General features: G+C 38.5%; 1 protein-coding gene across 4 annotated transcripts in view; it reads right to left on the bottom strand.

Annotated features, from left to right (window-relative positions):
- Positions 1 to 16004, bottom strand: part of CD36 (CD36 molecule) — a 39095-nt gene that overhangs the window by 11116 nt on the left and 11975 nt on the right. For all 4 annotated transcript variants that reach the window (XM_056339734.1, XM_056339735.1, XM_056339733.1 and 1 more), the window contains exons 2-6: positions 14124 to 14357; positions 5675 to 5835; positions 3418 to 3562; positions 569 to 748; positions 319 to 410 (exon numbers count right to left, since the gene is read on the bottom strand). In XM_056339734.1, coding sequence (XP_056195709.1) covers positions 319 to 410; positions 569 to 748; positions 3418 to 3562; positions 5675 to 5835; positions 14124 to 14243 — 698 coding nt within the window. In that variant the 5' untranslated portion in view covers positions 14244 to 14357. The remainder of the gene's footprint in view (positions 1 to 318; positions 411 to 568; positions 749 to 3417; positions 3563 to 5674; positions 5836 to 14123; positions 14358 to 16004) is intronic.

Below are 16004 nucleotides of genomic sequence, written 5' to 3'. Positions count from 1 at the left end.
TGATCCACTAGCAAAGTCAGAGGATAGAGATGTTCATTCATTTATTCAGATAAACTATATGATGCATTAGAATAGGATAAAGGGATCTAGCTACTGAAGTATGCAAACCAGAAGGAACTACTTGTATCAAAGAATCAATAACTGTCTTAAAGCCAAGCTCCTAACAGGATCACTAATAGCTGAAAGAGAGAGGTGGTTTTGCTAAACCCAGGGCTTGATTTAGCTTCCTTTGAATTGTTGAAGATTTTCCATTTATCTGTAGTTCTTAATGAATCAAACCTTAAAAGCCATACCTTGAAAATACGTATGTTATCATACCTTTTCTCTTTATAGCTTTCAATTATTGCTGTTTTCTTAATATCTTCTTTCCCAGTATAGACTTTGTAAAGTCCATCGAATGTCCCGTTATACTGTAACAGACACAAGAAGAAGGAATAAGAGTTAGAAGTACTGACCCAGATTGTCATATTTTGTCAGATTTTTCTTACTCATAGCAGCTGCCTTAACTTTTATTCACAGAATGAAAACTGAAAACTGAAGGTTTTGCCTCCTCATTGGTTTCACTTACCGGGTAGAAGACTCCCAGAACTGGGTCCAAGGGGAAGGGGACCTTGTTTAAGAATGGGTCTTTGTATCCCCACAGTAATTCTTTCACTGTTCTGTTCTGTAGCATGGATGACTTAGAAGATTTAATCCAAGTGTTTAATAGTAGTTGTATAAATGTGTTTGTGTACAAGGAAGGTGCAGCCTACAACAGCAATAAAATTAATGTTTAGCATAAAATTCTGCATGTGCTTTGGATCAAAGGTACAGAGTCTGACTCCAAGAAATCTCGAGCAAAGCCATTTTCCAGAGTTGCAGCTCACTGTCGTTTCTACTTAAAACTGACACTCCTTAACAAAACAATTACTGGGCATAATTTAACAGAGAAGGAGTTTGTCTTTACTGCTTACATGAGTTCATTAGATCATCCCTAATCACAGAATCACAGAAGGGCTGAGGTTGGAAGGGACATCCAGAGCTCATCTGGTCCAGCCTCCCCCTCAAGCAGGGCCACCAAGAGCCAGTTGGCCAGGACCATGGCCAAACAGCTTTTTAATATCTCCAAGTAATAATTTCAAATCCCTATATCTGTTACATGGGTTATACCACTTTCAGTTTTCTACCTCTTTTCTGTCATCTCCATACATCACATACTTCAGACTCATTCACGCTACAAACATATAAGTAAAAAGATACAAGCCTGTTACTTACTGGCTTAGGTAAGTGGTTTAGGTTTGCTCTTACACTAGCAGCAATGCAACTGCATCTTGCATAAAACTGACCAAGTGCTGAATCTCTATTATTTCTTTACTTAGAAAGAATACATATTTGGAACAAACAAGCCCTTTCTGAACAGCTTTAATTCTAAATAATGCATAGCTTTTTCCTAATCCAATGAAGAACAATGTAGATTTACCAGCGGTAATTGCAATGAACGTTTGCAGAGGTATAAACACAAAGTCAAGTCCCAATAGCTTGTGGAAAGCCAACAGAAATTATCTATGTTGGCTGTCTGGTGAAGCAGGAAATTATAAGAATTTTTGTAAGTAAATATGTGTAAAAACAAGTGATTCTCTTAGAGCAAGTGCTCAGCCTAGGCCCATTAGTGGGCCATCTCTTTGAACTTTGTGTTATGAAGATAGCAATGAAGAGTCTCTTTTGCTCTCAATTCCTGCCCCCCTCAACCCTACGAATCTTTCACTTTTGTCTGAACTTGAAAATAGAGTAAGTGAAAAGCATGGATATTACAAGATTAGGAGATAGAGGAGATGTGGGTTCAATCCTCTCAGGGTAAAGAAAGTGTGAAAAACATCTCTCTGAATGCCTTTCTAAGTGTTTTGATGAAAAGGTTGCGATAGAAAAGGTGGGCTGTACTGGATTAAAGTCAATGCTGTCAAAGGGAATAGGCAGAGCCTCTCTGGGAATTCAGGCTTATACCCATGAGGTTCTGAACAGCAAAACGGGTCTTGGATCCTCTGTTACTATTTCCCCTGAAACAAGCTTCATGATCCAAAGTGTGAAAGCTGAGCAGTGTTAGTACCATGACATGAAGGACTCTGAGATTAGGAAACAAGAACAGCTTTTCAAAAGAGAGATGCTGGCCTAAATTAGGGCACAGGCAGAGTATGTTGGGTCTGAATAAGGTCATTTGCCTTTATTTATTAGGCCTTTTCTCCCTAGAGAAAAGAAAGCTCAGGGGACCTCATCATAATATTCCAATATTTAAAGGGTGGCTACAAAGAGAATGGAGGCTTTTTCTTCATAAGGAGTGGCATGGAGAAGAGAAAGGGCAAGGAGAACAAGGTGTACCAGGAAAGGTTTTGTCTTGGTAGAAAAAAGAATTTTCTTGCAGTGACAACAGTCAATCACTGGAACATCGTAGAGTCCCCCTCACGAGGCACAATTGGACAGGGTGCTAGAAAATTTCATATAGGCTTCCTTTCTCAGAAAATGTTGGATCAGATGACCTTTTGAGGTCCCTTCCAATAGGGGCTTTTCTATGATTCTGTGATTGCTGGTATGATTCGATTTTGTGTTTACACCAAGCATCCCTTCACTCTGTCTGAAGCAGCCACTCTCTCACTGTAATCCTGAACACTCACACTCAGGCACCACAGAGTTAGTACAGGACAACCAGGCAACACAACAAGGGCTGAATATAAATATGAAAACTGTGAACTTTGGTCAAGGGCAAGCGTTCTCAGCCTGTAATAGCACAAAAACATCTAGACTGAAAAGGCTCTAGCACTACTCTAGGTGGAGGCCCCTTTGGTTTTCTTTGGAGGACTCAGGTCTTGGCTGGAAGGACAGCTCAGGGGATGCCATTGCAGTCGTGCTGAGGGGCACCACGGGGAGCAAGCAGCTGCAGCAGTGAGACCATGCATACACTGAGCATGGGGTTTAATACAACCTCCCCTGCAAAGCAGGACTGAGGAGGTTATGGAAAAAGTATGGCAAATCTGCCTTGCGCTGTTCATGCTGTACCTCACATAGAAAGAGAATCCATCCACAGACTCGATTCATTCCCACGCTAAAATTGAGTAGGAGGATGCTTTTTGATACATCCCATCCAAACTGATGACTTTGCTTCCATTGACAGGAACAAGTCAACTTTCATTTACCATTAAGATTACCCTGGGAATATAAGGAAACCTTAATATATATGCAATATGTCCTCAGAATTATGATATATATATATTTTAAAGGTAGTATTACAGCTGTCCTCAGTGTAACTGACACTCAACGTCATCTGAGTTCATAGAGAGGAAACTTATCCTGTGGTGGTTTCAGTATAACTAATGCTAAATTCTCCCCTATTTCCTCCAGTATCTCAGCATTTGAATGTGAACATTATGATTTTGTTTCTTTACTTACAACAACGGCAAGGTTGAGACAGGTGATGGTATCATTTTCTGTCCCAACAGACATTTCAGGTTCAAAAAGAGCAATGTTAGGCAGCATGTAGGATATTGTGCCGTCAGAGTTTTCCGTGACATTTTCTTTGGGTAAATATCGCACCCTTGAAATACCAAATAAAAACACAGAATGTTTTTAACATTTGATTTTCAGGACAACACACAACCATGCCTGACTGAAGTTCTTTGTAGATAAACGTTGAACATTTACAACCACTGAAAAGATTCTAAACTTTTTGTGTGAATATACATAAAAATTCGGTTTTCTGTACAGTATTTTTCTTTTAGAAATATGTCCTTGGTACCTAATGGATTTTTTTTCTTGATACTAAAATGAAAACAACTATTTCTTTTTTACTTTTATTTCAATAATGGATCATGTATCTTTTTTATATATTGTTTTAAATTAATTATGTTTTGTCACATTTTTTTCTAAGCTGTAATTAGAAGGCGATGACTCAGAATGGTTAACGAACACTCTGTTAAGTTTTGATCTGATAGGCCTGTGTTGCAACAAAACAGATTACAGGTTAAATCCATAATGGGAGTCACTTTGATAACGTTTCATACACGTGGAGATTTATAAGCAATCTTTCAGCTCCACTAAGATTCTCATAAGCCTCTTAAGCATGCCCCATCAGCAGATCACTAACATAGAATCTCTGAGTTGATGCAGTTCTATCTTTAGCGCAACTCTTCAAGTCCCCATCCTCTTGCTGACCACTTTGTTGGGGCACCATCCTGCAGGCATCATATGACTTAGTCTGCGCTGTGGGTCCACAGAAGGGACCTTCAGGGTAATCCATCAGATCTTCCAGCCTGGGTGTAAGGGAACAAAAAGGTTCGGAGCAGACGTAGCCAGTGCAGGTGGGCCTTACCCCAAAAACAGCTGGATCTTGACTTCGCAAGACTGGTTTGTGTGCATGTCATTTCATTAATAGCTTAATGTGTAGAGCACCTACTCGAAAGTTGGGAGATCTTTTTTTTTTTTTTTTTTTTTTTTTCCTAATTATGTTACTTCTGACTGGAAACAAAAGACCTCAAACAAGGTTTCCTAGCAGAATCACGGGGACAACTGCATTTTCCAGACCAGTTGTTATACATCATAATAAATAATTAAACATTTAAAGGGAGATTCAGAGGGAGAGAGAGAGACAGTGTCACAGTGATTCAGGTAGACCCAATATCCCAGGTGAGCATGACCGCAGCAGTGAGAAGAGCTATAGACATCATTTCTTACATAGTCTTATGTAGGCTTCTGGCAAAGATTTGTCCCTGAGAAACCAAGCAACCATCATCACCACCAGAGTAAAACATTTCTGTTTGGTGGAAATTCACTTTCTGCAGTATTTCTTAACCAGTTAGTTTCCTGATTCCATTTCCTATATCTTCTCATGTACTCTATGGACCAAGAGTTTTCTACTTCCAATGAGAAATAAGTAACATTTTTAAGCATCAAAGCACTTCAACTGTAGATGCTGCATGGTAAAACCATCTTGCAAATACAATATACATCTTCAAAGATATCAAGAAAGAAATATCCTATCATTTTAGGAAATCAGTTTCATAACAAGTGTGCCAGAGATAGCTGGATATTGGGCTTATCAGGAAGCACCAACTAGGCCTACGTCAACATCACGTTTAAAATTAAGCAGGTGATTAAAAGCTGGCCTGAATGGGAATGGACTGCTGCATCTAGACCCTCGCTAGTACATTCAGAAAAAGGAATGCTTTTCAAGGGGAAATTTGAAAAGGAAAAGCTATAGATTAAAAATAAGTCATAAAGGAACAAAGAAAAAAAATACATTATTAAAATAAATCTGAGTGATACATGGGTGATAAAATAATCTTTTGGGTTTAGGGCATCTGGCGTATTTTTCCCGTATGCAAAAAGCTGGCAAAAACTGAACAGCAACAAATGCAACATGCCTGTGTTGTTGTGGCAAACATCTTGCGAATAAGCAATCTCTTTTCACAAAGGCAAACAGCTCCACACCCAATTACCTGTTTTTATATACGTGCTTTCCCAACATGAGACCAAATACAGAAAGTATCTGTGATTGCTGTGTGTAGCTGCAAGTTAGGCATTTTTGTCAAGTCTAACTGAAATACAATGCTGGAGTTTCAGAAATAAATTTTAACTCAGTAGAACTTTCTCTGACTTTCACCATGATCTCTGATATGACATGCCGTGTACTCAGAGGGGCTTTGCTTACCTGTATGTGTAAGGTCCTCTTTGTTCAAGTTTTGGACGTGCTCCTTGCTCTAACACATCTGCAGGATTTTGTACATGGAAAATCCAAAATTGCCTGTAAACTGAACTTCCTGGCACAAGCCAATTTTGAAAAGCAATGGTACCATTTGTAATGACAGCTTCCTAAAAGGACAAAAACCAAAGCTAAAATTAACCACAAAAATTGAGCGACAAGCTGCATTTACTTTCCAGATGGTTGCAGAAGATTCCTAAACAACAGAAAAAAAAGCTATTTTATCATCAGTATGAGGCATACAGTGCACATTTTTGGCCAACATTTGAAAGCATGCTGACATTCCTGCTTAGTGAAAGGAAAAGTGAATCCCCCTAAAATGTGACCACAAAGCTGATGTAATTGCTACTGTAGCAAGCAGCAAAACTTTCCTACTGCTGTGGTCGGGCAATGCATTAGTTCCCAAATACTTGCCAAATCCACTGATTATTTGGAAAAAGAAAATATCTGAATGATACCCAGCAGTTTTAGAATCCATAAACTGTTTTTCACACATTTGCAGATAGCCCAAGGGAAGAAACAAGAATTATCTGGGAGCATTACTCAGGCACTAAAGTAATTTTGCATGCAGAGAATGCAGACAGTGTTCTTGCAGGACTGTTTTTTGTCAGAAAACTCTTGTCACAAAACCTGAGACTTTCTAAGAAATATCTCTAGCTTTGATAACATTTTGTTAGGATAGTTCCCCAGGTCTAGGGAATAAGGGCAAAATATGGCAAAAGACAGGACATCAGGAACCACTCCAGAGTAAGCAACAGCTTTATGTCTGTGGCACTCAACTATAGTATCATAAATGCCTATTCAGTCCTTGGGACTGTACAGTGAGAAAGAGAGTTTGAAGGTTTGTTTCCTGTATTTTCAGGGGAATGCCTGTTTTGCCTGCTCTACATCATGCCCCCTTGTACATGATTTTCCCAAAGTCCCGGGATAATGTAGTTTTTTCCCTTAGTGGTAAAAATTCAGAAAAAAATTCTCAACAGAAAAAAAAAATCTAGGCACCCTGGCTATAATATATGAAATGCTTTTTTATTAGCGTGGTGCAATATTAATTGATTAATTTGCACAGCTCACAGAGTCTCAGGAATTAAAAGGCTGGAATCCCCCCAGAGAGCATGAAAAGACATTTTAAATTACAGTTTACTAGATTTTCTTTCTAGCTTAAATTTCTGCCCTCTAGAGTTTGCTTAGCAAGCACCATAAAAAAAAAAAAAAAAAAAAAAAAACAAACCAAAAAAACAAATTACCGATTAAGAACACTGCAATTAGAAATTAATACCATACCTTGAAGAACTCATAACATAGTCAGAGTTTTGTCTATGGAAAGCCTGTTTGTATGGTGGGGTTGCAAATGCCTTGCTTGTGGTGTGAAGCACAGGGCTTGCTGGTTGAATAGCTGCTATAATTTATGTGCATTTGTGTGAGCGGGGAAGGAAAGTTGCTGTAGCAAATGTGTTATCATCTTGAGGGCTTGCACTCAGACCTGACAGTTAAAATTCTCTTCAGCCTTGTTTTGCAAACCTCAGGAGGCCAAAGCCTATCAACAGCTGTGATCTCGCATGGGGCAGACCATGTCCCTGGCAAAGAGAAAAGCTTACATGATTTTGAAATCACCTTTTCAGTTTCCACAGAGGATTGCTCAAAGGATCTGGGAGAAGCAGGCTGATATTAAGAAAGGTGCAACTTCTACGCAGTCTGCCTGTGATCTGTATGCAGCAGGGTCCTGGGATGGGGACAGATGCCAGGATTTGACCTCCTACCTCTGTGTAACTGGTAGAGAAGTGGTTAAGCTGGCAGCTATATGCCCAAGAGGACAAACTAATCTCTCTAGAATTCAACAACAAATAGGCACAGAGATGAACAGAGAAGTTTCAACCTTGTGACAACAGATTTTAAAGTAGTGTTAGTTACTTCTTAAAAGAAGTTTTCACATCTGTCCATTCCTCCCTCCCCTTATAACCCTTTGCTAAGGGTTATGATAGCACAGAACGATATGCTGACTCTGCCACTGCAGTTTGCTCAGAGTACCTGAGCCATAGGATCTCTCCTCCCATCTTGGAGAGGCACAGAAATAGTCCCCAGCCTGCCTCCAGCTTTAGACATTTTGGGCACTTTGAAAACTGGTTATTCTGCAATGACCACATCTCTGTGATTGACCTGGAAGAATATAAGGAACATGCTTCCTCACAGCTTTCTCCTTATAAACGACCTTGTTTTTTTCCAAAGAGTGGATCTTTGCCGCTAAACCTCTCTCCGGTATTGCAGGAAAAGCTGAGACTTATGCAGGACTTTTTAGCACAACCAGGACAACTTTCCATGTAGACTGAGACTGCAGGCTATGAGACACAAGCCTTTTCATGTACTTTCTGTACTGCTCCTTGCTGCACTTCATTATACTATGTACTCTTTTATCGATCTAGAACAAATTCACTGTCCAGCTAAAGAGGTGGGCGTGGCTGTCCTTTATTTTTCATGCAAGAATAACTACTATATGCATATTGTACCCTTAGGAAATGCCAAAAGAGAAAAATTACTTTGGGCATTGGTACAAAGAGGACCATGGAAACTGAATACATGGGACAGCCAGGTCACAATGAGTTACTATGTGGATTTTCAGCCCACCATTTTCTCTGTGCTGATGCCACCGTGGACACTCTTAGGGGATGCTTCAAGGGGACAGCTGATACAACCTGACAGTGCTGCAGCCAAAGGGGCAAGCTGGCACCTGCAGCCCCTTGGTCACTGATACACACGCTTCCCCCTTCCCATGTGCCAGCTCTCATTCCTCAGGGAGCTGTTCCTGCCTGCCAGACTGGAGGAAGATTATTTGTTCTTCCTTGGTTTGGGGTTTTTTTGGTTTGTTTTGGGGTTTTTTTTGGGGGGGTGTTCTTTTTACTGCCCCCTTCCCCCCCCCCCCCCCCCCCTCCCCCAGCTGGGTTACCTTTCTACCAGTGAGCGAGCCACTTGGCTCAGTGGTCTGTATAGGGGGAAGGATCAGATAACAGAGTTAAAATAAGTGAAGCAGCAGGGCAAAAGAGGGAGGGGGAGGAAGGGAGCAAGACCATTATATCTGGTGGCATTCAGCCACTATTGTTAATAACATTTCTCCCACAAAGGAAGTGTGTATGATTCCCTGTCACATACTTCAAGAATGCCAATGGTGGCTTAAAGCTGAAGAAAATCTAGAGCTCTGTCCTTATTCATGTCTTCATATAATGAAACTAATATCCACACACCAGCAAGCCCTTGGATTTTAGCTGACTGATCACTGGTGAGGCCAGCCCTAAATATTACCCCTCTCTATGGCTGGTCACTTTTATATCCCCCTGGTAACACTGCCATGCTTTGTGATATTACGAAAGGTAGGGCAATTTGGGAAACTACTAATTTGCAATTGATACTATGAAACTCCCTAGTCAACATACATGAGCTCTAGTATCTTATGCAATAATTAATTACTGTTAGGAAAAGTAGCTATACAGTATATAATTGCTACACAGTCAAGTTCATCTCGTGACCTAAATGTGCAAGACTGAGAGTGAAAACAATGGGGACTTTATCCTCTTTTGTTTCTGACACAATTTTTCCCCCACTTGTGGTGCGTCAACTGGCAATACATAAACTCAAGAAATGCTGAGCAGTCAGCAATGGAAGCTTCTGTACTTTGGTGTTTTACACTGAATTCAGCCATCATGATTACTGATGAAGAAATACAAAATGTAAGATGCAGTTGCTTTCTTGACAAAGGATCTGGCCAGATAGACAAAAGATGCCATTTTCTGGGAGTTTACATCTATGTGTTTTACGTGTTGGTCTGCATACATAAAACTGGAGGAAACAAACAATACAATTCTGTAAAACTGAGTAAGTTAAGTTCCAGGAAAGCAAATAATCTTCTTCCATTTTGCAGCTGAAAGTACAAATAGCCATTTATTACTTCTTGAGTGATGATTATTAGCTTATTATCAGGTTTTTTTGGCAGGCTCTGTTGGATCAAAACTTCCAGTCCTTTTTCAGTCCCTGATCATAAAAAATTATGGAATCTATTTAAGTTTATCATTGATAATGCTGGAATATGTGTGATTGGATCACTCATGTTCTGCTGAGAGCCAGCAGTTACTTTAGCTTCATTAGTTTAGAAGAAGTGCCATATGAATGTCACAAACAATTTTAAATTAGAATTGTTTTGTATGCCTCCAGTAGCTGAGGAGACACAAACTGGACAATCATAGATAACAGGTATGTAGAGAGACAGAAGGCTAAACATAATAATACCTAAAATTCATAGCTTTATTTCTAAAAATAGGAGAGGCTAACTTTGAGAACTCTATAGAAAGAGTGCAGCACTAAGGTATTGTGACATATCATACACCATTCTGCATTATCAATTTATCAGGAATTCAACATATTAAGTAACATTATGTGACTCCTGTTAAGCTCCTACCTAAGGTAGAAAGCAAACTCTCCTAAAGAAGTGGTGATAAAGATTTTTATGGCAAATTAATCAGTTACCAAGGGCTTTGAGGGCTAGATATAGCTGAGGAAAAAGGCTGATTAGCTGGGAAAAAAACCCAACCAAAATTTTTTATCATAACTGAAATGATGGGATTTTTTCCTAAATAAATAATATTGTTTTAAAAGAGGGAAAGGCAAAAGGTGGTAATTGAGCAATGTCAAAATATCTCCTTCCAACAATATTGGCTGCAAGCTTTCTGATTTGTTGTTTTGAATTCACCTTTCCTGTTGATTTTTTTAGTACTAGATTTTTTTAATGTTAGATATGGCAATGTCTAATAACAATGATGATAGACATGATAACGTGCAATGAAATGTGTGGAGTCAGTTAAAAAGGTAGATTTTGATAGCCTCAAACAAAATGTTTTTTGTAAAGAACTCTGAAACTTTCATGCTTCAATCCTAACTGTACCAAGGGCAGTTTTCTAAACCCTTAAGACCTTCATGGAAAGGCATTTATTCCCTGTGGATAGATTCATTGTTTGGGAAAACTAGGATTTTTGCCCTTCGGTACTGAAACCACAGGCAACTTTTAAGGGGGAAGTCTCCTTTCCCTGAATAGTATCAGAGCTAAAATAGCTTAGCACTACTCTTGTTCAGTGGATCCCTGCCAAGATGCTGGTGCTGGTGGTGTCGTTTTGACTGTGCTCTTCCAGTGACAGTTTCTTTTAAAAGGCCTCTAAAAGGATTCAGAAAATACATATAATGCTGTAATTCTTTAAAACCCTGCCACCCTGCTGGAGGCAGGAGTGGAAACAATTTATCCAAAAAAGATCTGGTGAGGCAGTCTGAGGTTAGAAAACATAGCGATGTGTTTTGTGTTGAAGCACAGATGTCTGTTAATAAACAAGAAGATGCGAAGAGGTGACATCTTGATGTTCCATGTTACGTGGACTTTGAGTTATCCACCCATGGACTGTTCATGGATGGAGAACAGCACCTGCCTGCTAGGAAATAATAGCCAATACCCTGACAGTCTCTATCAAATTTCTAAGGGCACCTGAGATTGTCTGTACACATGCAGATGATTTCTCTTTGCTGCAACAAGAGTATGCAGCCTTTCAGCAAAATGTTTACTCAGGCTAATCTCTCAATGACTGCAATAAAGGAGAAATGGGGCTGATAGGGTTTGGTCAGCTGCCAAGATGTGTGCTTAAGGGAAGCATGCTCAGGCTTCAGCTGCTATCAAAATGGTAAGAACTATTGATGGCATTGATTTTTTAATTAAAGTTGTCCCTATTTATTGGGAGATTCTAAAAGTTCAGCTGGACTTGCTTCAGAACAAACTGATGATAGTGCGGTTTGACCAGACCTTGATAACAAGTTAATTTAAGATATTTTGAGTTGTTATAGTGTGAAGTGTCCTAAAGCTATTCGTTCAGGAGAAAAATAAATCATCCATTTCTCTAACCCAGCAATAACAGTTTACAGCAACATTCCTTTCCCCTAGAAATATGTTTGGTTTTACTGTGTTTCTGTCAACTTGTGCAAAGAACTGGGATTTACTCCAAGATAAAATATGCAGAGGAACACCTAGGGGTCTTTTTTCAAGGACCACGCAGAATTTAAGACATGATTTTACTTATACTGGTAGTATCTGAAACAGTTTTTCCCTTTCATCAAAATATGACATTTTGAAATTTGTTTTCACACAGCGGGTGAGGGACTTAAGTTCTGGCTTTGCCTTATATGAATCCAAATGGAAATATAAATTCCTACAGGCCGTATCTGAGAAAACATCTTGCTCATTAGTTTTTTCCTGTCCTAGAGTCTCTATGCTTAAGAAATTCCAAATAAAATTGTCATTGAAACTGATCTGTTTTTACCAAACATTTCCTTGAAAAATGACATTTCCAAAAGTTGAAAGATTTCAGAAAAAATGTACTTTTAGTATGGTCTCCTCAGCAGACCTGTTTGCTTTCCAGCCAGCTCTATATTTATCTTAAATATAACTGCAGTGTTTAACAAATATTTGTTTTTCTTAATAGCCATCGACACAAGTAAATCACAATTAGTTAGATTCAAATCACTTTTGAGCATCTGCTGAAATGATCACATATTTCAGATGTTGTACCTTGGCATATCTTTTCTGAAAAGAAATTGGTTTAAGAGTCTCATGGTCTCACCGGATAGTCAGAATGCTAAACAGAAAAAAATCTAGTATGATTTGTGCTTAAGAAAGGAAGTATCCATTTACTTAAATATATAAGACCTCTACAAATTTAATCTTTTATGTTTTATATGAATACTGGTATGGAAATATTCCTTTTTATATACATCAGTCAAGCTGCCCTGAAATAGCTACAAGCATCTGAAACATGATCACAATCCAGAAAATTATAAAGAGGTTGAGGAAAAAATTACTCTGTCTAATATTTTACCACTAAGAACTCATCCAGGTATAATTTCATATGTAGACATTTGCAAACCATGCTGTATAACTGGTTCATTATAAGTAAACATGAACACATAACATTGCTAATATGTGTAATTTGCTTTGAAAATATTTAATGGCATAAGTCAACACTCTGGAATAACTCGAAGTAAATATTTAATATAAGGAGATACACATTTATAAAATCACGTGCTTTTTAGAAAACCTGCCTTTTCTTCAATATGTCAAACAATTAAAATTATTTGCAAATATAGAGTATGACTTTTTTTGTAAAATGTTGCAAGGTGAGTGTGACATTATCTAGTGAAGAATTATTTCTTTATTCTCCACAAATCTGAAAATTTCATGAAAAATACAAGAATTGGAAAATTCCTCTACAGTTAGGTTTTCACTGAGTTTGCTAACGAAATTAAAATGGTACGTAGAAACCATTTTTTTCAGTTTTTTAAAAAAGTGATGCTAGAATCTAGGCAAGGCTACATTTCCTGAAATTTCAGGCATCCACCTCCTCAACTAACTTCAATAGCCATTGAGTTAAGGGCAGGCTTCCAGAACAGTCTTTGAATACATGTCTCCAAGATCTCCACAGTCTTCAGTGCCACAGCAGATTATTTGGAGGACTAATCATCAGCCAAAGACCTTAAGGTTTCTGGATTTTTAACTGTAGGAGAGCCCGCCTTGGCTGCAGTGACCCCAAGGAGACTCCATGTCTCCATGGTGGACACCCCAGGGCTTCCATGGTCTTTCACTCTAAATTACTCTGTGATTTAGATCCTCAGCTATACACTGTTTTCCCTGAATATTTAACAAATTAACTTTTCATTTCTCTTTAAAGACACAATTAGATTTTAAAGACAAAAAAATCTAAAAAAAAAAAAAAAAAAAGAAAAAAATTGTGACTGCTAAGTCCACTACACTTCAGTTACTCTTCTCACTCCTTCAATAAGGAGGTGTATATGATCAGATCCTGCAGTCTTGTGAGGCATATTGACTTGGATTGTATATTCACAGAATGTGAGCTGAGTGCATCTAAGTGTAGATTTAGATTCTGCATCAGAAGTTTGTCTAGTTTATTTGCAGTACATACATATAAGTGCATGGAGTGGGCACCAAAATAAGAAAAGAACGCAGAAAAATAAATAAGTGGGCCATCATGGGTAAAAAATAAATAAAATAGAAACAATCATAATTAAAATAAAAATACAAAATGATTACTTCTAAATGACATTACTGAAAACAACTTGAAAACAAAATTTTTGCTTGTCATGTGGAGCATGAAAGAAAGGAAGCAAGTAAACATGGAAGTAATATGTTTAAAAAATATTGCTGCAGCATCTATTCCCAGGAAATTTTCCATTGCATATGTTACAAAACCTAGGTTTAATAAAGAAAACAAAAAGGGAAAAAGCAGAAACAGAGCACAAGACTTACAAATAATGAATATTCAATAACCACAAACCATATTGACTTTAAGAAGTTTTTAAAAAGTACCTTTTCTATTGCTTTGCCTATAAGATTATCTCCAACTGGTATCAGAACTCCTCCAAGGATAGCCAGCACAGCACCGATGATGGCCCCAGTGAGAAGCCCACAGTTTATGTTACAGCCCATTCCTCTCCTTTGTCAGGGTGCAGGCAGACAGGGTAAAAATATACTTGCTGCAGGGCCTGATGCTTTTTTCTCCCTTCTTGGTCCCAACAGACTCACTGATCTTCCTGAGAGAAGCTGTTAATATAAGGAGAGAGTGAACAAAAAATCACATTCCAAAGCTCAAAGTGCAAAGTGCATGAGGTGAAGCAGGTAGGAAGACGACATGCCAAAACTAGCCAGCCAGTGGCAGCCAGTGCCAAAATGCAAAGAAAGAAAGAAAAAAAAAAAAAACCAAACAGTTGTGTGTACTTTTGGCAAGCTAGTTGTTTGTGACATATCATTATCTTTTTTTTTTTTCTCTGTTGCATTAGAGCAAACTGACATAATTATTGTTCAGCTGACACTTCCTGAGGCACGCACCTTCTCCAAAATCTCTGTGCCAAAGGAGAACACTCTAGCCCTCTGCATTTTTTACAGTCTGCAATGCCCATGGCTCCCACTTCAGGCAAACCCAAGAGTTTCAGTGTGAGCTACCCAGGCTGTTTCTGTATTACACGAGTAAGGAAATCCTCAAGGTCCATCAGCACCTTGGTGTGGAATGGCAGCCCATAATAGAAGGCACCTACAAGAAGCCTGCCTTTCCAGATCTTTGTCAGTACACAATCTGCTCCTGAAAGGATAAAACTTTGTTTCACAACCTCAAGTCAAAGGTATGACTGGATTTTCTTTTTAGAGTTGCATTCTTACGATCACCTAGTTTCATCAATTCCAGTTGCCTTACAGAAACGCAGACCTCTTGAAACGATTCTAGATTTTGATTTTTGAAAGATGTAATACCTGATACTTCAAGATCATTCAGTCTCAGAAAAAAAATAATATGTCTGCAGTTGCTCATTGGAAAACAGTTGCTGATAATATGTGCTAGTATGTCAAGGTCTGGCACCTAGTGAGACTGTTGTAAAGAAAATCAGAATGATACCAGTGCTGAGATATGGTAAAATATAAGCTCCCAGTGATAATTTTTCTATTTGCTACTGTTTGTGAATAACTAAGACAAAGAGCTGTCTAATTTGCAATTTGTTCTTGCTCAGGAATTACTCACATCCACTGAATTTGCATGTTTATTTGCTTTAGACCCTCAACTAACAGAAGATCTACTGTTTTGTGTTTTGGATGCCATTGTCCATATTCTTTTTGTTCTGACCAATTTCTGTTCGTTAACATGTTGTGATCATCTCTAAATCAATTTTAAGGCAGGTATTAGTTACAGAGTCAATCATGCATTCAAGGCCAAACACAGAGAGCAAAGGAAAAGAGCAGGATGGAGTGAAAGAATAACTCAACTTGAATTCTCAGTTTGCTCATGAGGATTAAAGGGTCAAAAAAATCTTCATGGGTTTCTAAATAGTATATCAGATGTAGGAATAGATGTTTTCATAAACGCAGTTATGAGGTCCTTTTATTCAAAAAAAGAACACATACAGCCTGCACTGATATATGAGGTACCACGGTCAGCAGCCTAATGATGTGTCCTCCCACATCCTCCCAAACTCACAATCATATTGTGTCCGTACCTGAGTCTAGACTGATCCTTTTACCTGCATTGGAAACTCTCATTTTGCCTGCTCTTGCACTAGCAGCAGTTTATGGTTCCCTTGTCATTGACAATGACTATTTCTGTACATTTGCACTCATTTGGCACAAATTTAATAATTTCCCCTTGGATACTTGTGAGCAGAACGACCAAAAGGCTACTTATGATCTCAGAAAAATATCCTTCCT

This window comes from Falco biarmicus, chromosome 5 (assembly GCF_023638135.1).
Source record: "Falco biarmicus isolate bFalBia1 chromosome 5, bFalBia1.pri, whole genome shotgun sequence".
Classification (NCBI taxonomy): domain Eukaryota; kingdom Metazoa; phylum Chordata; class Aves; order Falconiformes; family Falconidae; genus Falco; species Falco biarmicus.
The sequence above is the reverse complement of the archived record's forward strand: the minus strand, read 5'-3'. Positions and strand labels throughout refer to the sequence as shown.